Source organism: Oenanthe melanoleuca, chromosome 23 (genome assembly GCF_029582105.1).
Source record: "Oenanthe melanoleuca isolate GR-GAL-2019-014 chromosome 23, OMel1.0, whole genome shotgun sequence".
NCBI lineage: Eukaryota > Metazoa > Chordata > Aves > Passeriformes > Muscicapidae > Oenanthe > Oenanthe melanoleuca.
This window is the reverse complement of record NC_079356.1, coordinates 2482229-2510085: the sequence shown is the minus strand read 5'-3', so window position 1 is coordinate 2510085 and position 27857 is coordinate 2482229. Positions and strand designations below refer to the sequence as shown.

The following is a 27857-nucleotide window of genomic DNA, read 5'->3' as shown; positions in this document are numbered from 1 at the left end:
ACTGCAGGACAGACAGACAGACAGACAGACAGACAGCCAGCCTGGCTGCTGCAAGGAGCAGCTGTGCAGACAGACGTACGTGTGCAGGAGGCAGAGGGGGGGTCTGAAGGAGACCTGGAGTAATTCGTCTGGCACAGACAGAAGGTGGAGGCTTCCTCGTGGGTGAAGCTGTGCTCAGGGCACGGAGAACAGAGAGGGAGACGGAGGGAGAGCTTGTAAAACCCTGGAAGGCAAGCTGAAAGAGAGAGAGAGAGGGTGGTAAGGGGAGAGCAGCACATCTGGTGACTGCATTTCCCTGTTTCCTTGGACCTCCTTTGCTGCCACCCTCTAAGCTGCTTTCCCTGAGCTCCTGCATGATCCTAGAACCAAGAGAGATGTCCCTTGGTTTTACCCAGAAGAAACATCTGGGTGCTGCAGCTCTGCATCGACTTTCACAGTAAATCATTCCCTATCTAGGGTGCAATATAAACCACAAAAAAACAGCAAATGTTAAAATTACTCCCAAAACTTCCAATTCCCTCTTTAGAGTTGAGAAACCAAATCAAAACTTGTGGTATATTCATAGAATGGAGACAGAATTTGCTTTTTCCTTTAGTTAGGCAGCACTGACCACCATACAGGGCAGAAATATCACTGCATCCGACAGGACAGGAAAATCAATCCTATTTACAAACATGATGGGATCCAAGCACTAAGCCCAGAGCCCCCATCCCTCAGATGTGCCTGTCACACCAAATCTGACATCTCATCACAGGAAACTGAACATTTCCAATTAGAAGTGTCTTTCAGACTAGCCCACCCTGTTTTCTGACAGCCAGAAGTCAGTTTACAGAAGTGTCTGTCATTAACAATGGCACAAAATGCCCCAGTTTGGATGTCCCAGGAGCAGGCACCACAACCCCATGTGAGTGTGTCCCCACGAGGAACCATGAGCTTTACTTGCTATTTTTTTTTTCCTTGGCTGTCCAAAACTTGCCCTTGAGAAGAACAAAAGTGCCCAGCACATGTGATGCATCATATGTGTGTCTCTGTTTCTTTTTTCAGACAAACTCCCACCCTCTTCCACCTCATCCTACGAGTGTTTTTCTTGGTCTCCAGCTGGTTTAGGTGTCCCTGTCATCTCACAGTGCTTATTTCTGCAGTGGGTATGTGACAACTCTTGGGAGATCAGGTCATCAATTTATAGAATGAAACTCTCTTTTTTTGTACACTGCTCTCTATCCCACTCCTGGTCCTCTGGTGCTACCACAACTCAATTATTAAACAATAAAGTTCAATAATTCATTGTCCCAGAGCCAAAGAGAAGCAGCCAGATGGGTCAGATGGATCAACTGCCTCTCTCCAGCTCCACCACTGCTGACCACAGAAGCTCCTCGAGCCAACCTGACCCATGTCACTGACAGAGAGAGCACATCCCCCCTCAGTGTGACACTGCACACTGCCAGACCAGCAGCAGAATGAGCCACTCTGGTTTCCCAGCATGAAGTAACCATGGGAAAGGCTCCTCTTAGCACCTCACCTGACACAGCTCCTCAGACAGGAGAGGTGTCTCTGCTGAGAGAGAGCAACTACATCTCATTCCCTTGTGCCATGGGGAAAGCAGGGGCCATTGAGGATGCAGACATAGAAAATGAATGGTTTCCTATCCAGTGGCATTTCCCTTCCCAGTGAAGTCCTACCAGCAGCACCATGTGTGCCAGGATGAATTAATAACAGCTGCAGCCTCACTCAAAATGCCTACACAGCATTTATAATTAACACTACAACCCTGTTGCCTTCCAAAATCAATTCCTTTCCAGTTTTGGTCATGGAATTGTATTTGACAAAGTTCATCTGCTTTAATGTGTGTTAATTTTCTCTGCTGAAGCAGACATTCATAAAAATACTCTTTAAGAAAGCCACAGCTGGGGAAACAGGCAGGACTGGGGGTGCCACAGCAAGAACCAGGACTGCACCACAGGTTAAGGCACCCCAGCAGCCTGACAGAGCCTCCCAGCAAAGGGCAGACTGGGAGCACTGGGCCCCTCCAGCCCTTAGACTTGCATCCAGCCCTCCCTGAGCAGCACCCAAACCTGCAGTCTCACCACTGGCATCTTAGCTGTTCACAAAGCATCTTCCACAGGAGCTCTTGCTCCTGCTGACCCCTCACTGGACCAGCCACACTCCATCTTAATCCCATTATCAAGCCAAGCAAGTCGCTGTTTATTATGTTCCAAATATTTCATCAGTGCTTCAGGGGCAGAGCAGCCCCAGGGAGGGACAGACACTGCCAGGCAGAGCCAAGGACGTGTAAATCACTGGCAGAACAGTTTCAGTGGGGTCCTGAGGTGGCCAAAGAGCCTTTTAGACAAACATCCTGGGGTAGCAGAGAGGCTCCTGCCCCCTCCAAGCTGAGTTTGAGGTCTGACCTTGTGTTACCACACCAGCTGTGATCAATCCTGCAGAGAGAAGGGACAGCAAGGGTGTGCAAGCTCTGTGCCAGAGTGAGAGGGGAGCAGCAGAGTCAGGCTCCTCTCAGCTCCCTTCCATGTCTGCCAGGATGGGAACTTTGGGCTGCAGCACTCCAGAGAATCCAAAAGCACCTTGCCTTCCACACAGTTCAGAGGTTTTTAATAACTGGTTTTTGACAAGCAGCCTATGGTCCAACACATTGCCAGCAACTCTGACACCTCTAGACAATGCTACTCTGTAATTTTTGTCCTTGTTAAATAATTTGTGGAGTGCTGAAACAAAACCTGTGCCCAAGGGCAAGATCCTTGTGCATCCCCAACTATGAACTCTTAAGAGCTGAAATTAAATTTAGTGATTTAGTCCAGAAGAAAGAGAGTATTGAAAATCTAACAGAGTGCATTCGATGAATCCAGCCAGGACTGACAGAACCTCATTGCTGTTTATGCCAGAATGTTCCTCAAGGACACACTGAAGCATCCTCTGATCACATCCTCTGAGCCAACTGCAATCCACTGGTGTCTCTCTCAGCTCCCTAATGGATCCACCAAAGAATTCCAAGTGAAGGACTGAGCCTCTGCAGCAGCCTGAAGAGCATTTTGGCTCACACAAACCCCCTCAGCTGTGGGCAGGACACATCCCCTCTGTGTTTCAGCAGCCCATGCAGCACGTTCATCCAGCAGCCAGATATCCATGACCTGAACCTCACAGGAATGCTGCAAACAACTTGTGATGCTTGTAATTGTCAGAGTAGTTTGCTCTGAAATTAAATGTCATGGAGAGATTTGTGTCTGAATCTGTCACAGTTTCCACAGCCCTAATTATTTCAGACACACTGTGAACCAGTGCAATCCCAAATGATGAATACCTCCAAGCCTGCTCATTACCCCAGGGAGACTGAAAAGAGAGTTTGTTTTTTGGTTTTTTTTTGTTTTACATGGGTGTTCCAAGTGCCTGGCTGATGGGCAGCAGCACCAGGCTGATGCCACCTCACAGCCTCCCACCCAATGTGCCCAGATCCAGAATTCCTGTGGAATTTCCTCCCATTCCACACAGCAAGCACAGGGCCTGACTGTGGGATGCCTGATGAAAGCAAAAGCTGGTGCTTTGTGCAGCTTACAGAGCCCCAGGAGGAAAAATAAACGTATGCATAATCCTCCAGCATCAGTCAGCAGATAAAATACACTCCAGGAGCACTTACAGGTTTGTAAGCTAATGTATAAAAGATGAAACAAATCAAAAGCTCCAAGTGCTGTACATTTGGATCCATCTTTTTTGTACTTAAACAGAAAGGCAGACCTCAGGTTTCAGGAGGGATTTTTGCAGTAAATTACAAAATATTGCAATCTATTATTTTAAATTTCTCTAACTTTCAATTGAACTATTTCTTTTCCACCTAAGGCCACTGCAGTGACACAAACTGTGGTGGGACATATCCAATGGATAGAGGAGCATCTTACTCACCCCACATCCCACTCCCACCCTAAACCTTTGCATTCTCCCTAAGACAGATACAATAAATCTCCCTTGTCCACAGCAGGTTGAATTCAACATGCTGCTCAAAACTCCAACCAGTGATGCAGACAGGGAGGGGGAATTTCTGTTATTCCCCATTCCAAACAGCACCTGTGGACAAAGCTGCCACTGAAGCCACCCCCTGTGCAAGGTTTTCCTCCCCACAAAAACAGCAACACTCATCCCTTTTAAAAATCATTCAAAATCCTGACAAAACACTAGAAACTACTTCAACTCTACAACTGTTTTCAGTGATGTCATTCCCATGTGGACAAGGGACACTGCCACTAATTAGAGCATCACTGACCAGACCAAGCAGGGCTCCAGGTGCTGCTGAGGGCAGCAGAGCATGGACACAGCAGCACTGCAGAGCTGGCTCCTGCCTGTGCTGTCAGAACTGGAGGGAAATGAATTGAGGAGGAAACTTTGCCAGAGCACAAATTTACGTTTCTGTCAAAGAAGAGTGGCTGGCAGCTATTTTTGGTAACTGGTCTCTGTCATATTAATTCAATGTCTGGTTTTAGTTGTCTCATTTGCAGCAAATCTGGCTGGTAAATATTAACCTTGAGCTCTGTTGAAATTCCCCTTGCAGACATTACTGGGGGTTGGATAGGAAAGATGGAGCAGAAGACAACTTTGAATGAAAATATCAGGCAGACTCCTCCACACCATGGCTTCATTTAGACAAAAGCTATTGCTACACACCACAAAACAAACAGGGCTACAGCTCACACCTGACAAAATTAATGGCAAAAAGACATCAAAGCTGAGAAGCCAAATAAAAACAGAACAGGGATGGGCAAGGAATCATCCACAGAGCACAGGACTGCCCTGTGCACCTTCTGGGAAGGGGTTTTATGGTCAGAGTAAGCACAGAGCAGCATCTGGCTACAGAGATCATCAAGACAAGCAGCCTGAGTGCATTTTCAGTGACAAACTCTCTTCTTCATGAGTGGATGTTAAACAGACTCTAAAGTTGTGCAGTCCCACCCCAGAGATGGCTCTGAGCCCTCCAAAGCCACCAGCTCAGGATCATGGTGATGGAACCAGGTGTGTTGTGCCATCACCTGACTGGTTAATACCCACAAACTCCCAAAGCATCCATCAAGGGCTTTTGTCTCCTCATTGAAGAATTCCCACAGCTCTGGCTGCTTTCATCAGAAATATTTTCAAGCTATTCACTTAGCACTGTGCTAATGCAGGGCTGCAAACAAACCCCAAACTTTCAACCCTTAAAAATTATTTTCTGATATTTGACCAGACATTAGATGCTGCTCCACAGAGAATGACTAATGACCTGCTTTCTGTGAGAGGGGAAAGAAACTTAATTATGTCCATTAAATTACTCCAAATATTTTTCCTCAGAGAATATGAATTATTTAAACTCAACAGAGCAACCTGAAACATTAGCAAAAGCCTTCAGGGACTGTTATGCTAAAATCCCCACTCCAAACAGATGTGGAAAGCATGGCAAGCTGCCATGCAGCCACTGAAGCAATCAACAGCACTGAGATTTCAATTTGATAGCTTTAATAAGGTCTTCTTCAGGAGAAGCCACTGCCCAGAGCCCTGGGAAGGGCATCCCAGCAGCTGGAGGAAGGCAGCACCATCAGCACAGAGAAAAGCCTGGAGGTGCTCCTGAAGGGCAGCTCTGATTCCACAGGAAAAGCTCACTCTCCTGCTGCCCCACCTGCCCCCAGTGCAGGGGAATCCACCTGCCTGGGACTTATTTAGTTGTTTTCCTCTCAGTTTTTGAGGTGAAAAGGAAGACATCCAAGGTATAATCTGGACAGCAGGCATGGGGAGCAGAGAGTCTTTTCAGATGTGTTTTACTGAACAGTGCATCCCCTTTGCCAGGTCCCAGCTGGCAAGAAGGTGCTCGGGGGTGGCATTAGCCCAACAACTCTCTCCATTCAGAGGCTCACACACTCTGAGGAAGAGCATGACAGCCAGCACCCCACATCTGGCTCCCACCTGCCTTTGGAAGTGGTCACAGCCCCAGGTTTGTTAGTGGGATGCCTTGTTGAGGCAGAGGGCACATCCATTTTTGCAGCTGTCCTTAAACATAACCTTGTGAGCTGTAAACTCACCAAATTATTAAACCGTGTCCAAAGCGTGTCAATAGGGATATTAATGTTCTAGAGTAATTTTAACATGACAGATAAAGCTGTGGGAAATGCCAGACAGCAGCCAGAGCTGCACCGTGCCCTCTACCTGCCACCCTCCAAACAACCTGGGGAGCTGCCATCACCCCAAGAAACACATTGCTGACAAGAGACAACGGGCTGACAGCATGGACTGACACGGACAAAACCTGCCAGGACACCAGTGGCCACTTTTACCTGTGCATCCCCCGTCCTTCTCCTCAAAGCCAGGGCTGCACATGCACTTCCCCACGGGCACCAGCCACTCTCCCTCTGCACTGCAGTGCATCCGAGGGGGGTTGTCCACATCCACCTCAGCGTGGGCCACACAGGTGCCCTTAACTTCCACCAGTGTCACAAAGGCTGTCTCTGCCACGGTGTCGGGGAACACGGCCAAGTTCTGCACGGTGCTGAGGCACTTCTTGTAATAGACCCGCACGGAGACCAGCGCCACGCAGGCGCCCACGTCCTGGAAGCCCAGGTGGAAGCCCCTCTTGCTCAGGTGCCCAATCTCCCTCAGCTCAGTGTTCAGCTTCATCTTGCGCTCGCCCAGGTCTCCCTGGGTGAAGCTCTCGTCGGCAGCAATGGTGTCGATCTTGGTGTGCTCGCTCTCCCCCACGCTCCGGCCCAGCTCCGAGTCAGACTCCACGTAGTACAAGTTGAAAGTCTCCTTGCAGGTGCTGGTGACGCCAGGGATGCTGTTGCAGTCCCTCAGGGTGAACTTGAGCTCGATGAAGATCCTCTGGCCGTCACGCCTGGCGATCCAGCCCGTCTGCAGCCAGTTGTTCTGGTTGGGCTCCATGACGTTGCACACCTGGTAGGTGCGGATGGGCTTGAGGGTTTCATCCACGCCGCTGATCTCTTCCCACTGGGGACAGGACACAGAGGGCTGTAACACCTCAGCTGAGACACACCAACAGTATGAATGTCACTCCCCATTGTGTCGTAGGCACTGGAAGTTCCTCAGCCCACCAAACCCACCAGCTGCACCTGGACCACCTGAGCTCTCTGCAGAGGTGCAAATGTGAAGACACAACCAGAAAGGCAGCACTGGCAGCAGATCTTGGGAAACAAAGCCTGATTCTGGACACATCATCTGCTGAGGAGCCAGAGCCTTCATCTCCCACACACTCCTCAGATTTTCTGTCCCTGGGAAGGTGCATCCACACAGTGTAACCCTGGATGGGGTCAGGCCACCCAGAGAGGTGTGACACCAGTCACATCATCACACAAGGATGTCAAACACCTTCATGAACAGCAGCATCTTCTCTGCCAGGAGAAGTTTTAGCTGCAACAGGAGAAATCCTCCAACTGCAAGTGAAACAGCGTTTCCCCAAAGCTATCAGCAGAGATTCTGATCAATGAAATGATGATTCAACCCGCACAGCCTGAATGATGACCTGGCAATTTCTCAAAGTAATTCTTTCTGGGGGTAAATTTATACAAAACAGTCAAAACATACCCAGAACAGAGTTTCTTCTGCAAACAAACAGCTGTGCTGCACAGATGACTCCAGGACTTACCACTCTTCCCTCTGAACAGTTTGTTTTCATTTGGGACAATGAACCCAAAGCTGCAAGGAGCACAACTCCAAGCTTACAGAAAGTGGCTTTAGACCAACACCAGCAGCAAAGCCAGGGGCTGATGAAACAAACATTACATGACACAGCTCCCAGTGAATTCCTCAGTTCTTGGGTCCTAAGGGCCAGACTGACCCTTGCTGCTCATTCTTGTTCTGGTGTTCGAACCACAACACAAAGCCTTAACTAGCCAGTGTTTATTGGCTGGTTTTACCAGTGTTAAATCCATTTTGAGGAGGGACTCACATGGCCAATGCCTCACTCCTCGTTCTGCTGCCAGGGCTCCTGGCACGGATCATGCCAAGCTCCCATCGACCTTGACAGAGGAGTCCCGTGGCTGCCAGCCCCCACCCCGGCTCTGTGGTAAGCAAAGTGCTCACACCGCAGGATTTCAAATGCTGGCAGACCTTTCACCCTCTCCAGGGGTGCAGGCACAGTCCCACCCCCGTGCTTACCCCGTTCGATGGGTGTGAGGTCCAGCCCAGCTCCGCCTGCGACTCCTTTGAGTCCAGCAGGACAACTGCAGGGAAGACAGCATGTTAGGAAAATCACTGACACAGGAAATGCTGGTAAAACCCACCCAGTCCATGCACTGGGAAACTTAATGCCATGCCGTGCCAGGTCCCAGGGCGTGGGAGCAGCTCCCAGCCGGCTCCACCAGCCCTGGCATCACCGTGTGAGCGGCAGGAAGCTCTCACTGCACACCCAGAATAACCCAGGTACCTGATCGGCTGTGCCAGCGCAGGGATGATTGCTCGGACACCACAGACAACCGTGCCCACAGCGCGCGGATGCTGGAACTGAAAGGTACCAGCAGCCGCTTTAAAACAGGGATTTCCCTGGCAAACAGCACCCTTTTCCCACAAACCAGCCAATTCTATCTTTGACGGGAAGAGCTATTTCCCTCAGTTCACAGCTTCACGATCCTTCTACACCAGTAAAGAGCCAGAGCGCTGGACCGGCAGGTTGAGACCCCGGGAACACATCCCCGGGCATCCCCGGCGGGCGCATCCCCGACACTGCTCGGAGCGAGATTCCCTTCCCGCCTCCGACACCACCGGGCTCCGTCCGCAACCTCCGCGAACACGGACCCGGGGCTGGAACCGTCTCCCTGTCACGGTACCGGCAGCGCGCTGCTCGCGCCTCCGGTGACCGCGGGCACCGGGACACCCCGGGCTGACCCGGTCACTGCACGAGGACCCGTCCGTGCTCTCCCGTTCCTCCGGCAGATCTCCGCGCCTCGGAGAGCGGCGGCACATCCGCCCCACAACCCGTCCTGCCAGCCCCGGAGCAACCCCGCCGTGAGCCGAGCCGGCCGCTCCCGGTACCGCAACCGCGGGCAGCCAAAGCCGGGGCCGATGCGGGGACACCGCGCGCCCAGGCAGCCGGGCACGGGGGGCACGGCGGTGCCGGAGCACCGGGTGGTGCCGGAGTACCGGGAGATGCCGTAGCACCGAGAGATGCCGGAGCACCGGGAGATGCCGGAGCACCGGGAGATGCCGGAGCACCGAGAGGCGCCGGAGCACGGGGTGGTGCCGGAGCACCGAGAGGCGCCGGAGCACCGGGTGGTGCCGGAGCACCGGGTAGCGCCGGAGCACCGAGAGGCGCCGGAGCACCGGGTGGTGCCGGAGCACCGAGAGGCGCCGGAGCACCGGGTGGTGCCGGAGCACCGGGTAGCGCCGGAGCACCGAGAGGCGCCGCCGCCCCGCCCGGCTCACCCTGCTCGGCGGCGGCGCGGGGCAGCAGCAGTGGCAGCAGCAGTGGCAGTGGCAGTGGCAGTGGCAGCAGCAGCGGCAGCAGCGGCGGCACCGGCAGCACCGGCAGCACCGGCAGCACCGGCAGCAGCGGCAGCACCGGCAGCAGCGGCGGCAGCGGCGGCAGCGCCGTCTCCATGGCGCCGGGACTCCGCGCCCCGCGCCGCCGCCGCGCTCCCGCTCCGCGCCCCTCCCCCGGCGGGGCGGGGCCTCGGCCCGCGCAGCCAATGGGCGGCAGGGGCGGGGCCAGAGGGGGCGGGGCCGGAGGGCGCTCGGACCGCTGAGGGAGCGGGCGGGATTTGCTCCTGAGGGAGCGGGCGGGATTTGCTCCTGAGGGAGCGCGGGGCAGCGCTCCGAGCCCGGCTCCGTGCGGGGCTTTGGGTGCTGGAGCTGCTGCCCGGCGCAGGGACAGCCCTCGCTGGTGCCGCAGCCAGCGGTGCTTTGCCATCGCCATGCCCAGATGGTGTTTGCTGCTGATAGCGAGCGGGAGTGTTGGGTTAGAGCCTTCCTACAGCTCAGGGCCCAGAACAGCGGGGCAGCTCTCATCCCTGCGGGCGATGCCCGGGAATGTCGGTTTTGTCGACACCTCTGGGTTGAAATTTTATTCCCAGCTTCGTGTCGAGGTCCTGCGAGCCCAGCAGCTGCTGTGGAAGCAAAAACGCGCAGACAAAGCGCAGGAAAAGGGAGCCCCGGGTGGGGTGAGTGCTGCCAGACCCGCACCCAGAGCAGTGCTGGGGGAGGCAATTCTCCAGTTCTTGCCTCACCAGAGCCACCAGGCCCAGCCTCCTGCAGCTGGGGAGGAGCTCAGCGAGTTCCTGTGTTCTCTGTGATTATGTGTCAAATGTAAAATATTGCAGGTCTGAAGTAAAACCATTGAGCCTCCATCCAGCACAGCCCATGCCAAACCCCTGGAGGTGGTGCTCGGACCTCAGATGGACACTTGGAGACAGAGGATGTTTCCAGCTCTGGTCATTCCTTTTCTCTCTGTTTAACTTTACTGGTGAGGAAGTTCCCATCCATTTATCAATGTTCTTCCCATCTTGGAAAGCTCAGTGTGGATCAGTGCATCGTGTGCTGCTGCACCTGGTGAGAGCAGGAGCAGCCACGCTGACTGGGGCTACAAGTTCACACAATCAAAAAAACCCTCCCTCCATCATAGAGAAGCAAAATACAGGGTTTATTTAAAATCTTTCTCAAGTGGAAGCCAAAAGAAGTGACTTGTTATTACTGAAGATTTCTCAAGCCACCCAGGAAGAAAAAGTGATATTTAGTTGTCGTTAAAGGCTCAGAACTGTGTAACAATTTCATGCTATGTTAACTTCTAGGTTTTCTTTCGCATATAAATTTTTAAGGAGTAAAATAGAAAAGTAAAATAAAGGCACTTGACCTTTAATCACAGTTATTTGTGTGATCAGTCAAGTGTGGGAAAAAGCTAGTTTGTGCTTGAAAGATGCCCTTTAAAGCCAGATTGCTCTAATATGACACACAACTCTCACAGTGTAATATAGGGGATCTTGCCTGCCTGCCTCCAGGCACAGCAGCTTCCTTTTAGTATTCACACTGCTGGGACAGTGGAAGGTATCAGTGTCATGAAGCAAATCAATCCAAACCCCTGGGACAGCTCCATTCACCACCCAGCTCCACAGGCATGTATTCTCCCCTGTCACTGAGGAGCCAAGTAGGGAAGAGGATTTTGGAAGTGTGTGGAGGATTTGATGTTAGATATGTTTTACTAGAAGAAGGGTCTGTCATGTTAAAAGCACAAAGCATTTCCATTTATCTGAAATATTATTCCAAGCACTTATAAAATCTTGGTCTTAGAACAACCAGAGGTATTTTAATTAAGATTTTAAGTATCATGCTTGGGAAAACGATCTCATGAATTTTTGTTTCAGACAAAGCCATTGCTGGTGTGAAGAAAACAGAGAAACAGAGCAGCCTTTAATGGGCACTACTGGGTTTGTTAATGAGCCCAAACCACAGCAGGGACAGGATGGAGAGATGCTGTCTCTGGGATGGCACAGCCCACCAGCTCCTTGAGGGGCACAGCAAGGGGCCAGGGGGAATATCCAGGTTGTTTGGTCACCTCTGCTGCCCTTCCCCACTCCTGACTGGAGGCTGCAGAGACAAGAGCAAAGGGAAAGCAAAGACATGGGGTCAGCCAGGCTCCAGATTGTCAGGGGAGCTTGTGCAAAGAGCAGGGCTAGCCCAGAAAATGTGTAATTGGCCAAGCTGAGCTATTACCTGCTGGAAGTGAAGACAGAAAGATAGTTGTGACACCACGGTGAAAATAACCCTCCTGGAAAAAAAAAAATCAATACAAACACCACAGAAAGAGAATCAGAAACCAAGACCATCAATTCCTGAGATAAAGAGTTGAAAGTCTCAGTGGGAGGACAGCCAGATCTGTACTGAAAAACAAAACTTTACTTCTTTTGCTGACAAATTACTTTTTATGCTAAAGGACAAAGGAGCCATGAGGATGCAGGCCTCAGTGTAGAGCTGAAAGAGCAGTCCTTGACAAAAGACAGAGCAGGCAGAAATCTCATGGAAGCTTTTGCACTTCTCCTTTCTCTTCCACACTTGTAAGTATCTTTGTACAATGAAAAATAAAGGATTTCTGCAATTTTATTCTGTTTTTGGCATGTCACACAAACATTCTCCAGGACTTCTGCCGTGACAAGGGCAGAGGCAGAGCAGAGGAGGCAGCAGCAATACAGCACAAGTGTTCCTGGCATTAAAGAATATCCCACAGAGGAAAGGGGCTCAGACAATCTGGTCCCAAAGGCACCTCACCAGTCTGGCACCCCCAGCTGATCCCAGGGGCACAGCACTCCCTGACAGCCAGTGCTGGCCCATCCCTGCTCATCCCCTCCTAACTGGCAGAAATCACAGTGAAAATGAAAGTTGATATAAAACTTCCCCATAAATCTCATGCTCAAAGCTGCACAGCCCAGCCTCAGGGCTGCAAAGGGAAAACCCTTCTACCTTCTGGGTTGTTTGTCTGCAAACACAAAGCAGCCAGAGCTGTGCACTTGTTTTTAACAGCTCTGTCTTTCTCAGATCTGTGCTCTGCTTCATGATGTCTGCACAAAGTGTTTTGCAGCAGTTCTTCAGCTTTTAAGGTAATCACATAAAAGACCCTTGACTGCATAAACACAGCTAATCTGGGTAAATGCCTTTAAGCATCTTTACATTTCTTGCTAATGGATTTTCAGACAGCCCACAGATATCCACATTGTAGAGAATAATGTAAAATAGAGTGTCTAATTTTTTTTTAAATGCCTCATATTCATCATATAGTGAGAAAATCCAGGGCTCCAGGCAGCATAATATCATTACACTTATGTAAGTCATACCATCAATATGAGCCCCACCTTTGGCTGGGGCACAGATCCACTCAGTGTTAAATTCCAGCTCAATCAGAGACAAAGGACCACATGCTGTTAATTAGAGGCAGACAGGAGGGATGCAGGTGTCACAGCCTGTGGCAGAAGCTGAAGGGGAGCACTGAGCTCAGGAGTCTGGGGGACCTGCTCCCCTGGGAGCAGTGGGGAGCTCTGGAGGATGCAGGTCCTGCCCCTCAGAGATGCTGGTGCTGAGCACAGGGCAGGATCAGCACCCCACAGGCTTCTTCCCCCTCTACTGTGCCTTCCCTTGCTCTGCTTGAAAGGCAGAGGTGCAGAGAGAGAGCTCAGGTGGGTGAAAACCTCTGAGAACTGAGGGAGAAATTAGGATGTACCTCAAGTATAATGGGGCAAACAACTACTAACAATTTTGATACCAATTACAGGAATTTGAGCAAAGGAGTTGTCCTACCTTTGATTTGCTCTCCTTCTCTTCCTGTTTCATTAAAACCACTTACAGAGATTTGCAGCAGTTCTGTTTGAAGTGCTGCTGTCAGGATTTTCATTTTCAGTCACATCAGAAATGCTCTTACAGCAGGCTGCTTATGTTTCACAAAGAGATCTGTAGCTTGTGGCCACACTCGTTGTCAGAGGCATTTTAGACAGGCTGATCCTGCTGGTCAGGTGGCTTCTGAGGTGAGTGTCCAGCTTTGAGTGCCAGGGAAGAAGCTCCAGCGTGGCCAGTGCCTGCCCTGGTGCCATTCCAGACCTCCCTCAACAGCTCCAGGCTGCACTGCACTGAATCTGCAACCCAGCCTTGGTTAACTTGAACACTGTGTGCTGTGCCAGTCTGGTTCACTCTGCTCCTGAGGAGAGCATCCCTGAGCACCCTAAAGATGGACCCCAAAGTGCCAGTGCACCTTGGGCCTGGATTCCCCTGTTACAGAGTTTCCTCTGTTTATTAAGAGCTTTTTCATGTTTGTATTTTTGTGGTGATCACCATTTAAAATGCATTACCAAGATTTCTAACTTTCCTGGCCCCTCAATAACAGCAAGGGCACTGAACTGCTGTGGATTTCCATGGAGTGATGCTGCTCTGGCTCTTACTCATCAGGCAAATCAGAAATGCAACTTGTGTGACACACTGATGAGGAAAGCCACTTCAGGACTCACTTGGTAACTCAATCACCACAAGACATTCACCAATTATCCCTCCCCCAGCACAGGGTGAGGGTGACAGGGAGGTCATGCAGAGTGAGTCTGTTTCATTTGTCCATGACAGAGGATGGGAATACACTTTGCAAATTATAATTAGCAATTTAATCCAGCTGTGGCTAACTCATAGTTGCATTTTGCACTCCAGGACTCAGCACTTGGACAGACTCTAAATAAGGCACCAGCATGGTGTGTCCAGCTCCCTGAAAGCTCTCCAGTGATTACAGATTGCTCTCAGCAGAGAGCAGGACAGCTTCCCATGCCTGCAGGTGCCTCTGCTCCTCCTGCCACCCTGCCAGCCCCAGAGAGAGAGAGACCCCCAGGATACCTGCCATGAGTGTCCTGCCAGCCCTGTCCTGAGGATGGAGAGAGGGATCTCACATCCAGCCCTGCTCCCATCCCTGGCCTGGGGAAAGGGCTGCAGCTCAGGGAAGCAATAAATTCTTCTCCATCCTAATAGGGCATTCTATAGAAAGAAATTGGCATATAGGTTCCCAAAAATCCTGCTTGAATAAACAGAAAAGGAGGGCATGCTGGAGAGAGCATCCAATCTGCATCATAATTAGGGGGAAAAAAAAATAACAAATGGCAGAAACAACCTGTTCCCATCTGCAGCTGCAGTTTGCTCCTGCTGTATTGAACAGCCAGGCACCAAGCCTACCAGGAACCTTCTCTGGAAATGTGAGTGTCTCATGCAGGAAGAGTGGGAAAAGAGCCCTTTTTTATGTGTATTGCAGAATCTGCTGTGATGAAGCATAGGAGAGGATTTTGCCAACCAGACACTTAATGCTGTCTTGGGGGGCTCATCCCTGAAAGAGTCTCCTTGAAGAGAGCCCACATGGGGACAGAAATTAACCTTCAGATCTGGAGCCACCCTGGTGTGGGGCTGGGCCTCTGCCCCATGCAGTGGTTCAGGTCTCCATCACTTTTGGCTACCCAGAGCAGGAAGGTGCAGTTCTCAGTGCATGCATTGCACACATTATTCAATTCCAGACTGACTAATTTAGCCATAAAACTTCCTAATGAGACTGATAGTGTAGGAATGAGAGAAAGCAGCATTGTTATCTGCAAACAGCAGCAGCTGTCAGCATGTTTAATCACAGGCTGTATAACAGTGACATGGGTGGAGAAGAGGATTAAACACTTCTCCAATTAGTCACACAGCAAAGGCACGAACACAGAGCCCGAGGGCCCAAAACAAAGAGCAGCAAATGTTGGAGCTGGGGAGCCCCAGCGAGGGGGAGGCACTTGGGGCAGGCTGTGCTGGAGCCCTCCCCAACACCCTGAGGGCAGCCAGCAGAGCCAAAGCCACCCCAGTGCTGCAGGCTCTGTGCTGCCTCCAGGTCTGCAGGCTGCCTGTGCAGAACAGGATTGTGCAATCCATGGCGATCATGCTAATGGGATAGAGAGGTAAAGAGTTCATCCTACTCACTTTTCCCTGCTTCTTTTCTTTTTTTCTGAGCATCTCTCTCCTGGTTTTCTCTGGCTTATCTCTTTCTGAGGTCTGCAGATTAAAAGCATTAATGTGAGCCAGAAGTTATTATGTGAATCCTACTTATCACAAAGTAGATGGGATGTAGTGGGCTGCAGCCCTGGAAGCCACAGCTATTGGTTCACAAGGAGTGTTGCCAAGGCCATCAGGGTTTTCTTTCCCCAGCCCCCAGGTCTGGGGGATGCAGCTCACAGGACTGAGGGGAGCACAGCTGCAGGAGCTGCTGCTGTGCCACTGCATGGAAGGGAGCACTGATGACATGAAAAGTACATTGGTGGGGGCTCTGCACAAACTGTGGGGAGGGGCTGGTTGTGCCAGACACCACCAGGCAGGAGGGAACAGCTCTGGCACCAACATAACAGGGGCTGCAGCATTGCTGCTGCCACCTCTGCTTCCACAGCAGGCAAGGTTTAGCACGTGCTCTCCCTTCTTCCTGATTCCAAACCTTGGGTTAAACCAGTAGCTGTTCCATGGTGAAGTCCAGGTGTTTTGATTTATCTCTGAGAGATCTCATTATCAGCCACAGCAGCAGACTCTGACCTTCCATGGCAGGGCCCCTTTGAATTTACTTTCTGCCCCAAGGTAAAAGAGGAACCATGAGAAATCGATTTTCTTTCCTCCAAGACCCCCTGGTTCTCAAGAACTTTTAAAGGGCAGACAAACCGTAACTGGGACATCTTCTACCTTTAAAAAGGTCCTTCATCATATTAGATTTTGATTAATCAGCCTCCTACTCTCCTGTCACTTCCACAGTGGAGAGTACTGGAGACCTCCCACCAGCCCCTCTCTGCAGAGGGAGAGGCAGGAAGAGAAAGAGAGGGACAGGCAGAAGGAGAGGAAGGCAGAGACTTCCTTGGCTGGGGGAGCCACAGCCACCTGTGGGGAAAGCTCAGCCCCTGTGCTGGCCTGCCCTCTGCTCCTGCTCCCTTTAGCAGGGAGATGCAGCATTGCTCCAGTACAGGGAGATGCAGTATTGCTCCGGGTGCAGGGAGATGCAGCATTGCTCCAGCTGTAGGGAGATGCAGCATTGCACTGAGTGCAGGGAGATGCAGCATTGCTCCAGTACAGGGAGATGCAGCATTGCTCCGGGTGCAGGGAGATGCAGCATTGCTCCGGGTGCAGGGAGATGCAGCATTGCTCCGGGTGCAGGGAGATGCAGCATTGCACTGAGTGCAGGGAGATGCAGTATTGCACCAGCTGCAGGGAGATGCAGCATTGCTCCAGTACAGGGAGATGCAGCATTGCACTGGCTGCAGGGAGATGCAGCATTGCTCTGGGTGCAGGGAGATGCAGCATTGCACTGAGTGCAGGGAGATGCAGCATTGCTCCAGCTGCAGGGAGATGCAGCATTGCACTGGCTGCAGGGAGATGCAGCATTGCTCTTGGTGCAGGGAGATGCAGCATTGCTCCAGCTGCAGGGAGATGCAGCATTGCTCCAGTACAGGGAGATGCAGCATTGCACTGGTGCAGGGAGAATGCAGCATTGCTCTGGGTGCAGGGAGATGCAGCATTGCACCAGCTGCAGGGAGATGCAGCATTGCTCCAGCTGCGGGGAGATGCAGCATTGCTCTGGGTGCAGGGAGATGCAGCATTGCTCCAGCTGCACGGAGATGCAGCATTGCTCCAGATGCGGGGAGATGCAGCATTGCTCCGGCTGCAGGGAGATGCAGCATTGCTCTGGGTGCAGGGAGATGCAGCATTGCTCCAGCTGCAGGGAGATGCAGCATTGCACTGAGTGCAGGGAGATGCAGCATTGCTCCGGCTGCAGGGAGATGCAGCATTGCACTGAGTGCAGGGAGATGCAGCATTGCTCCAGCTGCAGGGAGGTGCAGCATTGCTCCAGCTGCAGGGAGATGCAGCATTGCACTGGCTGCAGGGAGATGCAGCATTGCACTGGGTGCAGGGAGATGCAGCATTGCTCCAGTACAGGGAGATGCAGCATTGCACCAGTACAGGGAGATGCAGCATTGCACTGGCTGCAGGGAGATGCAGCATTGCTCCGGCTGCAGGGAGATGCAGCATTGAACCAGTACAGGGAGATGCAGTATTGCACTGGCTGCAGGGAGATGCAGCATTGCTCTGGGTGCAGGGAGATGCAGCATTGCACCAGTACAGGGAGATGCAGCATTGCACTGGCTGCAGGGAGATGCAGCATTGCTCTGGCTGCAGGGAGATGCAGCATTGCACTGGCTGCAGGGAGATGCAGCATTGCTCCAGCTGCAGGGAGATGCAGCATTGCTCCAGCTGCAGGGAGATGCAGCATTGCTCCGGCTGCGGGGAGATACAGCATTGCACCAGCTGCAGGACCCTCTTGGGCACTGCCAGTTGCCAATTCCTGCTCAGCTGGTGCCACTGGCTGCCCTTTGGCTGCCTCCAAGCTTTGAGACGTTTCATTTGAGTCACCAGCCCTTGGCACAATCAGCACACAGAGGAGCTGACACTGTGGCAGTCAAGGTGCTCATCCCAGCCCAGGCCGGCAGGTGTGGGGCCCAGGGAGCCCTGCAGGCTCTGAGTGACAGCAGGCAGCCTCCTCTGCCTGCCAGATAACATTCATAATTCAGGTGAAATATTCATTTAAGACTGTCTGAGCCATGGCAATAACCTAGACATTATGACAATACAGATCAATAAGCCCAGAGAGGATCCTTCACTGAAACATGCTGCAATTGTTCAGACCAAGTCTTAATTGTGACAAGAATTGATTTCTCTTTTCTAATATCCCTGACTTTTAATTAAAAAGTAGTTAAGTAGACAATGCATTTCCAGGATCATTTAGAGGCAGGACAATATCAAGGAGCACACGCTTAAAATGCAGAAGTGGTGCCTTGTTAATACAATGGCACCAACCACAGCCTGGGGAGCTGCTCTGTGCCAGTCAGAGAGATGCCCATGGCTGAGCAGGCTCAGGGACACCAGCAGCCACTGCCACTGCTCCATCCTGGCCTCAGCAGAGACATGGGCACGTCCCCATTCTCTCCCTCCTGCTCCCCAGGGTTCTCCAGCCATCTGCATTTCACACCCTCTTGCACACACAAGTGATCTAATAGCTCTGATTATCCAGCAGGCTGCAGCACTTTGCTTTGCCCTTGTACAGGGCAGAGGCTGGCAGGGGGGGCAGGAGGGGAGCTCAGCTCCCACTGCCCCAGGAGCTCAGAGGGGTGAGCACAGCCCCAGCACAGCCTTCCCCTCCTCTCCTTGTGCTTCTCTGGCTGCTCCCAGGATGTGCCCATAGCACAGAGGGGGCTGGGAGGAGGGAACACTGGAGCCCCTGTGAAGGGAGGGGGGGAACTCCTCCAGCCTTTTTTATTTTATTTCCTGGCAGTGTCTCAGTGGCAGCAGCACAGCACAGTGAGAGTGCAAGGAGCCAGCTGTAAACCAGATATTTCTCAATCATCCTCCCTTAGAGTAAAATGGGCCAAAACACCTTAATCTGATTGGAGGGAGACCATTAGCATCAGAGACTCCATTAAAAGAAGAAATGGCCTTTTATCTACTAATCAAGAATGATAAAGGAAAACACTTTGGAAGACATCCATAAATGCTCATGAGAAGGAAGGGGCTGCACACCCCCTGGTCAAATTCTCCATGTACAGATCCTCTGTAACCATGAACCCACCTGCAGTGGTGGAATTTGGAGCAGCAGCCCAAAGCAGGGAGAGGCCCAAGTTCCAGAGATCTCTGCACTGGAAGGGGCTGGGACAGCTTCTGGCCATTCTCACAGAACATGTCTGGTATTTACTCTGCTGGTGGGTACCTAAGTGGTCAGACACTGCAGCAAATCCTGTTTCCCTAGGTCTGATTAGATTAGAGCAGAGTGCTGGAGTGCTTGCTGATATTGCCAGGAAAGGAGAGCAAAGACTGAAGAAGATTCTCAGAAACATCCCTACCCACTATTCCCCCCCAGCCCTTGTTCATGCCAGTCAGAGATGCAGAAGCACCACCCTTACAAACACAGCCCATTTATTTATATCCCTTGACTCATCAAACAAAACTCAAACCACAAACAGTGAGAAATGGTATCCTGGCTCTTCAAACCCCCCAGCTGCCACAAAATGCTGCATCCCTGCCAAAAGCCACCATCTGCCTGCCCCTAAAACCTCTTTCCTAGAAAGGGCAAATCCAACAAGCAAGTACTGAACAGCCCCAGAGGGAAGGACTGGCTGGCTGGCAGTGTCACTGGTCTCAAGGAGGAGTGGGATAGCCCAGACAAGTTCCCTGAAGAATTTGTGAGGCTATGATACCTTTTCATGCTGTTAAGCTTTTAATTCATCCAAATTTAGATGAATTAAATTGTTTTAGGCAACACAGCACACGTTCTCCTGCCTTTTTGTTAGCTTTTTCTGTCTATTGGGACAGGATTAAAGAGAAATAGCTCTACCAATTCTTCCAATATCCTTCAGCAAACATCAGCTTGGACCAAAGAGGACACAGGGTGCCACTGTTAGTAATTCTGAAGCAGCTCTTCCCTTGCAGATTGCTGGGGACCCTTGATGGCACCCCCAGCTTTGAGATTCCACAGGAGTGGGATTCCACAAGAGTAGCTCCAGCCAGCACCATCCTCAGGTACTTAAGCAGCCTCTCTTCTTAACAGGGGGTTTCATCCCTGTTCAAACCCTTTGCAGAGGAGCTTCTTGGAGCACACAGAAGGGGCTGATTAGACAGAAATCAGCATTTTGGCTTGGAAGGGGAGGAGGCAGTGCCCACCTCCTGCTGCAGGACTGGGAGCTGGCAGGACCTGTCCCCACCACATCAGCTGGGGGGTCTCTCCTGCCAGAATCCCTCCCAGCTCCTCTCCCAGCCATGGCAATGCCAGGGACAGGACTGAGCCCTCACCACAGCAAACCCAAGGGCTCTTTGGCCTCTTCACCCAGCCCTTCCTCACCCTCAGCTCAGCTCACTGTATTGTCTCCCCTCTGCCTGCAGGCTGCAGTTTGGATCCTGCCCAGATCACCTGCTGAGGAACACCTGGAACATCTTATCCCCCTTTCCATCTATTGCTGGGGTTTTGGGGCTGTTCATAATCCAACCAGCTCAAGTTGAAGCATCACAGTGACCTTTCCCAAACAAGCCAGAATTTTCCAGCCAGACAGCTCTGGGTTTGTGTCAAGTTCCAGTTCCCCAGCCAGTACATCCCCTCCAGTCACCAAGCTCACATCAGCTGCTGGGCCATTGCTGCAGGGCCAGCATGGCTGTGGTCAGTGCTGGCAGCTCTCCAGGGCTGCCCCAGCCTGCAGAAAGGTTTACTCCACCAAACATACCCAGAAGGGAATGTGGCACTTGGGCTGGGATGGTTCCCATCCATTCCCATCTGATAGGAAGGCTTGAGGAGCATTGCCTCTGTTCTCACTGGCCACAAACTAACTAACATGGGCCACATGGAGCCCTACAGCAGCCTGGCCCCTGCTCTAGGGCTCTGGTTTATGTTTTGTTTCCTCCTGTAACTCTGTTCCTGACCTCACAGCTGTTAACTCTCAGAATCTGACCTTAAGCCTTGCTAAATGAATTTCTCCTCTGTGTTACTGTAAGGGCTGTGCAGTGCCAGGAATGATGCTCAATCAAGGCAAGCTGGAGAGGCACAAGGTCTCAGCTGCCCTGACCCACTCCACGTAACATTTCTGCCTCCCTGCAGAACAGAGCAATGCAGAAGCTCCAAGGAGCTGTGCTGGGCTGGGAAGCAGCAGGTGCTGTGTATTGAGTATTGACTGAGATGTCCCAGGTGAGCCCTGGATGCACATTACATTCTGCTTAACTCAATAATTACCATTTATATTATCCCTTCCCACACTCTGTTAAGTTAAAAGGTCTGTAATTAGCTACTTGGTTTAAATGGGAAGTGTTAATTAATTCATATTATGAAGTACAACTGCTTCTTGAAGATAACATTGCACATTCTATCACACTCTATCCTTCTGTAATGCTTTAACCAAAACACAAGCTTGTCCCAGTGAGTGAGCAAAGGTCCTACAAATCAGACAACTTCCTCAGCAAAGCCAAAAGGAAATAACAAATGGACAATCTATCCACTACAACCTCTGCCACAGCTGTTCCTCCTCTGAGCCCCAGGAGGACAGGCCAGGCTGCAGCTCCTGCATCATCCCCACTCCACTGATAACACCACAAATGCACTTAACTGCTGATTTATCTCTGATTCCATTTAATTTAGTTATTAGAAGAGTTTTAGTTTAGGACTTGATGTGTTTATGGCACAGCACATCAGCCCAGGGTGGTTTCAGACGACAAGTCCTCTCACCATACCATGACAACTCTGAGACACTCACACAAATCAAAATCCCTAAAACTTCCCAAACAAACACCAGTCATACAGACACTTGAAGGAAAACCTTGCAAAAGGCACAATAAATTACTGAACTTTTGGCACTGGGCTGAATTAAAATGATAAACTAAAGTTTGTGCTTGCCAAAAGCTGTTTTTGTGCTGCTGCAGCAGCAGATGGTCTTTCCTGGAGGTGAAGGATTTTGAAGATTTGCCAGTGCAGAGAGAACCAGAGGCTTAACATATGTAAGATGTAAGAGGAGAGTGCCTGGAGGTGCAGCTCAGAGGGTGGGCTGACCCAGTTACCTGTTTATTGGGGTCCCTTCACAATTCCTCAGGAGGGAAACCCCAGTAGCCACAGCCTTCCCTTCATTCACATCAACAGCTCTTCTGGCTCTGTTTTGAGTCATTAGCTCCTAAAAGTAGAAAACTGCCTGATGGGCTTTGGACAAGAATATTTTACTGTACCAGAGACAATGATACAAAGTAAATTTCCAGCTGTAAACCAGAGTTTGAATGTTGATGTATCTTTAATAATGATAAATGAAGAATTTATGGATGCAGCAAAAGTTCACTTGAGAATTTTGATTCATGTTCACACAGAGCTCAGGTGGAGCCATCAAGCCCAGACCCAGGTTACAATGTAAAGATGTGCCCAAAAGTTTGTATTCTAAAACCATCTGCTGAAAGCAGGTGGGGCAGTGCCCCTTATCTCTGTGGAGATATCTCCTGTTAATGGCCATTTGTTAAACCAGCTGGGAAAATGTTCTTTATCTTTCCATCCTCCCTCCAGGAGATATCTCCTGTTAATGGCCATTGAGTCCCAGGGCATGACTGATAAAATTCCATCATCCCACTGGGAGAGGCTCCACCCAGGGGGAGGAGCCAAACATTTTCTACCCAGATAAAAACTGAGATTTGGAACACCAGAGCAGCCTTTTCCACTGGATTCCAGAGGACAAGAGGTACCAGACCTTTCTACAGGATCACTGCTTCAACAAGATTCCTTCATCTGGACTGCTACCACAATCCCAACTAGCAGGGTGTCAGGTTGTTTTCTGACTCTGTCAGTGGTTTTTCTTTTGTACTATTGCATGTATTTTATTTTTCTCTTTTTTTTCCCCTATTAAATTGTATTTCTGACTTGGAGTCTCTCACTGGTTTTGCTTTCAAACCAGCATCTTGTCCCAGATTCGGACACCATCACATCCCTCAGCTGCCCCCCAGTGATGACCAGCCCCCCTTTCCCTGCTGTGCTGTGGGGCTCAGACTGACCACACTGATCCCCTTCCCCAGGAGCTGCACCTTGGGAAGAATCGAGCTGTGTGTCGTGAGCCAGGGCTGTGACAGCTCCCCTGCCAGCCAGAGAAATGTTAATTGCAAAGCAAGTAATTAGAGGCTATAAAATATGACCAGTGCAATTACATTGAGGATTTTTTCCTCTGTCCAGAGTCTTGGCATGGAACAATCTTATAATTAGGTGACAAAGCTGACAGGCAGCTCCTGTCCTCACCCTCTGCAGAGGCTCCCCAAGTGTTCTGCACCAATAATTACTAATCAAGTTATTTCTCCCAAGATTAAAAAAGCATTCCACAGGAAATTTGCCCATAATAGCACAGGCCTGGTGCTGGCAAAGAGCCCCATGCCTGCAGAGCCCAGCAGGGATGGGATGGCTCCAGGTCCAGGAGGGACACCCACCCCAGCTCGGGACCCCCTTGGTGTCCCCATGCTCTGAACTGCTGCTCAGTCCCCCAGAATTGCCACACAAGGGCACTCAGTGCATCCCACCACCACCCAGGACCTCTGACAGGTGTCATGAGCGACTGTTTTAGGTCATTAAAGAACCAGCAAAGGTGATGCCAGCACAGTGGGCAGTGGTGGGACAGAAGGGAGCAGCAGTGACCCTGAGATGTTCTGGTCTCTCCAGACTGTCAGTGGGCACAAGGACAAACATCCTGGGGAAGAAGGAGGGACACAAGGTGTGTCTGGAGCTCCAGCCTGCTGCCCCACACCAGACCCACCTGTACGGGGACATGCCCTCCTCAACTCTGCTTCATCCCAGGTGCTGCTGCTGCTCAGGGCCACTGTGATGATGCCATCCAGCTGCATTTTCTAAATCTGGAAAGAAAGCCCACGAGCCTGTAATTTGTCATTACCATACCGACCTGGAGAGCAGCTGAACAAACCACTAATATTGAACAAACAACCAAACAAAGCCCCTAATGGCTCCTGTCAGGCAGAGACCAACGCTGATGGATGACCTGCAGCAGCACTGGGGAATAATTTGTGAATTGCCATTGATTTCCAAAATCAAAACATAAATTTTGCTTCACAATTGAAGTATCATGGGAAGTTTTTAGGAGGTGTTTTGTCTCCCTGTGATTTCTGGAGGGGAAATTACATTCAGTCCAGCCAAACCCACAGAGCCCTTGTGACACAAACTTGCTGGTTAAACTCAGGCAGCTGTTTCTGGGTCGGGCCTGGATCTTTGCAGGGAGTTCTCAGGATTCTCTCCAATGGTATTGTGGCTCCTGAGTCAACCCCATGAGCACCACTGGCCACTCACACCAGGGAGGGGTCCCAGCCCCTGCTATATCTCAGTGCAGAGCATCCTGCTGCCAGGGAGAACAGGGCAAGGCTGCCTGTCCCAGGAGAAGCACTGAATCCTGTAATTTGGACCAAATAAGTGCCCATTTATGTTTTTGAAGGGCCCAACACACTCTCTTCCACCACAGCCCCACCCAGCACACAGCTTCACCCCAACAGCTCCTGTGTGTGACCAACAAACTCCACAGCTGCCATCCCACCCCCTCCCAAATTTGCTCCACTTTTGGGCAGGAGTTCAGCACATGACTGTGAAACCCAGATCCCCAGCACTTGCCTTGAGCTGCTCCATCTCTTTACAGAACTTCTGCTGTGCTGCACCCTGTGAGTGCTCTGTGCTTCTGCCACTGCCACTAACAGCAGGACTGAGCCTGCAGCCTTGAGAAAACACCTCTCTCTGTCCCAGCACACAAGAGCCACCAGGGCTCTGGGCAGCCCTGTCAGCCTTGCAGAGCCAGCAGTGGGGACAGCTCTTCCCACAGCAGCAAATACTGTCTGCTAATGGGCCTTCTGTTAACCCAGCTGGGGCAGTGACCCTGATCTCCATGGAGATATCCTCTGCTCATGGGCCATCTTTAAACCAGCTGGGCAATCATCTTTATCTTCCCACAGCCCATCCTCCCTCCAGGAGATATCTCCTGTTCATGGCCAGTGAGTCCCAGGGCATGACTGATAAAATTCCATCATCCCATGGGAGATGCTCCAGCCAGGGGAGGAGCCAAACATTTCCTACCCAGATAAAAACTGAGATTTGGGACACCAAGGAACCTTCTTCCCACTGGATTCCAGAGGAAAACCAGACCTTTCCACATCATCCCTGGAGCTTCAGAGGAAACTGCACCTTCTCCAGGAGCACTGCTCCAGCTGAACCACATCTGCCCCTGCAGGAGGATGCAGCCACCATTGAATGGGACTGTGCCAACACCCTGACTGACTGACGGGTGTCAGCTTGGATTCTGACTCTGGCAGGGCTGGGATTGTTCTGTGTAATACTGTATTTCTATTTTAATTTTCCTAGTAAAGAACTGTTATTCCTAATTCCCATCTCTTTGCCTGAGAGCCCCTTAATTTCAGGATTAAAATAATAATTTGGAGGGAGGGGGTTTACATTCTCCATATCAAAGAGAAGCTCCTGCCTTTATTGGCAGACACCTGTCCTTCAAAGCAGGACAGTTCTCCTTCATCCAGAGCCTTTTGTCACCACCTCACCCATGACAAACCCATTGTGACAGTGAAGATCAGAATCACTGGGATCCCAGGCAGCTGCTCAGGACTGGCCCAGAGGAGCAGCAGTTTTGCACAAGGCAGTAACAAATTACTGAATGTCACCCGTGATTTATCACTGCCTTGGTTTCCAGACAGTGATACTGCTTCCCCCAGGGGAGCACATCTGCTCTGATTGAGCCTCTAACAGGGATGATTTTGCTTATTTTATTGGATTGGAAGCATCCCCAGTAAGCATCTTGTCTCCTTGTCTGAGTGATGCCTCTTCCATATGACACTGAATTACATCCCATCCACTGCATGCAACTGCTCTGACAACTGGAAAAGCACCATATGGGGTGGGGACACACTCCAGGTGCTCAGTCCCAGCAGGGACAAGTCTTTGCTGTGCTCATGAATAAGCCAGGAACAGGTGACAGGCCCTGCCAGAGAGAAGACTATGCAGCACTGTGCTGTGCTTTCATCTCCAAAGATGCTTTAAGATGCAAAGAAATGAACAACAGCTTCTCCTGGGCACGGCTTTTGGCTGCATGGGGGTCTGAGACCCTGCAGAGGGACTGCTGGAGCCTGTCTGCAAGTCTGAGCTGCTCTGAGGAGCAGCAGAGGAGGGGAGAGACCCCAGAGGGCACAGCTGGATTCTTGGGAGGCTCCCACTGCAGCTGCCAGTGGTGACAGCTGAAATGGGGCTTGTGCCAGAGCACTTCTGCTCCTGACACCTCACCTCACCACACAGAAACGAGGACAGACTCCTGTGAGCCAGCCCTCCCTCTGTCAGAGCCCCAAAATGTGCTGGGGTGCACCAGCAGGGGCAGGGCCAAGGTCACCCAGGGTTTGAAACACAGAACAGAACACAGCAAACAGCCTCTGCTCCCTGGCAGAGCCAGCAGCCACGTCCCTCAGTCCCTGCAGGCACCTGCCTGTGCCCTGGGAGCACAGCCTGGCCTCACCACCAGCCCTGGCTTGTCCTTGCCACTGCCTGGTCATGGGGACTGTGGCTCCAGATATCCCTTTGTCTCATCAGGGGCTGCTGGATTTCATTCCCTGCACTTTGGTATAAAGTGAGGGTCCCATCCAGAAAGCAATTTGTGTTTCTCAGAGCAGGCAGTCAGAACATTTCCCATTAAAATGTAAATTTAGCTGTGTTTTCTGGCATCTCTTTTCCTTCCTTAAGTTAAGAAGAATATGAACTTGTATTATTTTTTCCATCAATGGTATCTTCCCCTCCTTTTTGTTTTAAAGAAAAAATCTGCCTGATGCACACCTTTAGCAAATTAAATTTGAATTGAGTCTGACAGCACAACAGGGATCCAGATTACAGGGAGATGTCCTGCCCTAATTGGAGCCATTGCCAAAAAGTTATTTGCAGAGCATTAACCATGGAGGGCACAGGTAGAGCAAGCATGGTCTCTGCACTGAGTGCTCACCTCACCAGTGTTCCCAGCTGGCTGCAGGACCAGCCTGTTCCTATCCCCAGCAGGACCCTGATGGTGTCTCTCAGGCCCATCCTGGATGCTGAGTTTGGTTTTACTGCAATCCCAGCACCACAGAGCCCCACTGGCTGCTCCCTCTGCCAGCCCTGGGGCTCCCAGGTGTGCTGGTTCCTGCTCTGCCAGCAGGGTCTGTCCCACTCCATCCCTGTCCCACCATCAATCCCTGTCCCACTCAATCCCTGTCCCACTCCATCCCTGTCCCACCATCAATCCCTGTCCCACCATCAATCCCTGTCCCACCATCCATCCCTGTCCCACTCCATCCCTGCCCCGTCTCCATCCCTGCCCCATCTCCATCCCTGTCCCATCTCCATCCCTGCCCCACCTCCATCCCTGTCCCATCATCAATCCCTGTCCCACCTCCATCCCTGTCCCACCATCCATCCCTGCCCCACCTCCATCCCTGTCCCATCATCAATCCCTGTCCCACTCCATCCCTGTCCCACTCCATCCCTGTCCCACTCCATCCCTGTCCCACTCCATCCCTGTCCCACTCCATCCCTGTCCCATCATCAATCCCTGTCCCACATCCATTCCTGCCCCACCTCAATCCCTGTCCCACTCCATCCCTGTCCCACTCCATCCCTGTCCCATCACCATCCCTGCCCCATCTCCATCCCTGTCCCACTCCATCCCTGTCCCATCTCCATCCCTGTCCCACTCCATCCCTGTCCCACTCCATCCCTGTCCCACCATCCATCCCTGCCCCATCTCCATCCCTTCCCCAGCACTCCTCTCACCACAGCTGCAGCCACAGCAGATGGGAATGGA

General features: G+C 51.4%; 1 protein-coding gene across 1 annotated transcript in view; it reads right to left on the bottom strand.

Moving 5' to 3' along the window:
- The window catches only part of EPHA10 (EPH receptor A10), a 31476-nt gene extending 21853 nt beyond the window's left edge, over positions 1–9623 (bottom strand). Inside the window, exons 1-4 of the mRNA XM_056509104.1 lie at positions 9406–9623; positions 8143–8207; positions 6306–6975; positions 80–235 (exon numbers count right to left, since the gene is read on the bottom strand). Of these exons, the coding sequence (XP_056365079.1) occupies positions 80–235; positions 6306–6975; positions 8143–8207; positions 9406–9580 (1066 nt within the window). The 5' untranslated portion in view covers positions 9581–9623. The remainder of the gene's footprint in view (positions 1–79; positions 236–6305; positions 6976–8142; positions 8208–9405) is intronic.
- Positions 9624–27857: the final 18234 nt, after the last annotated feature.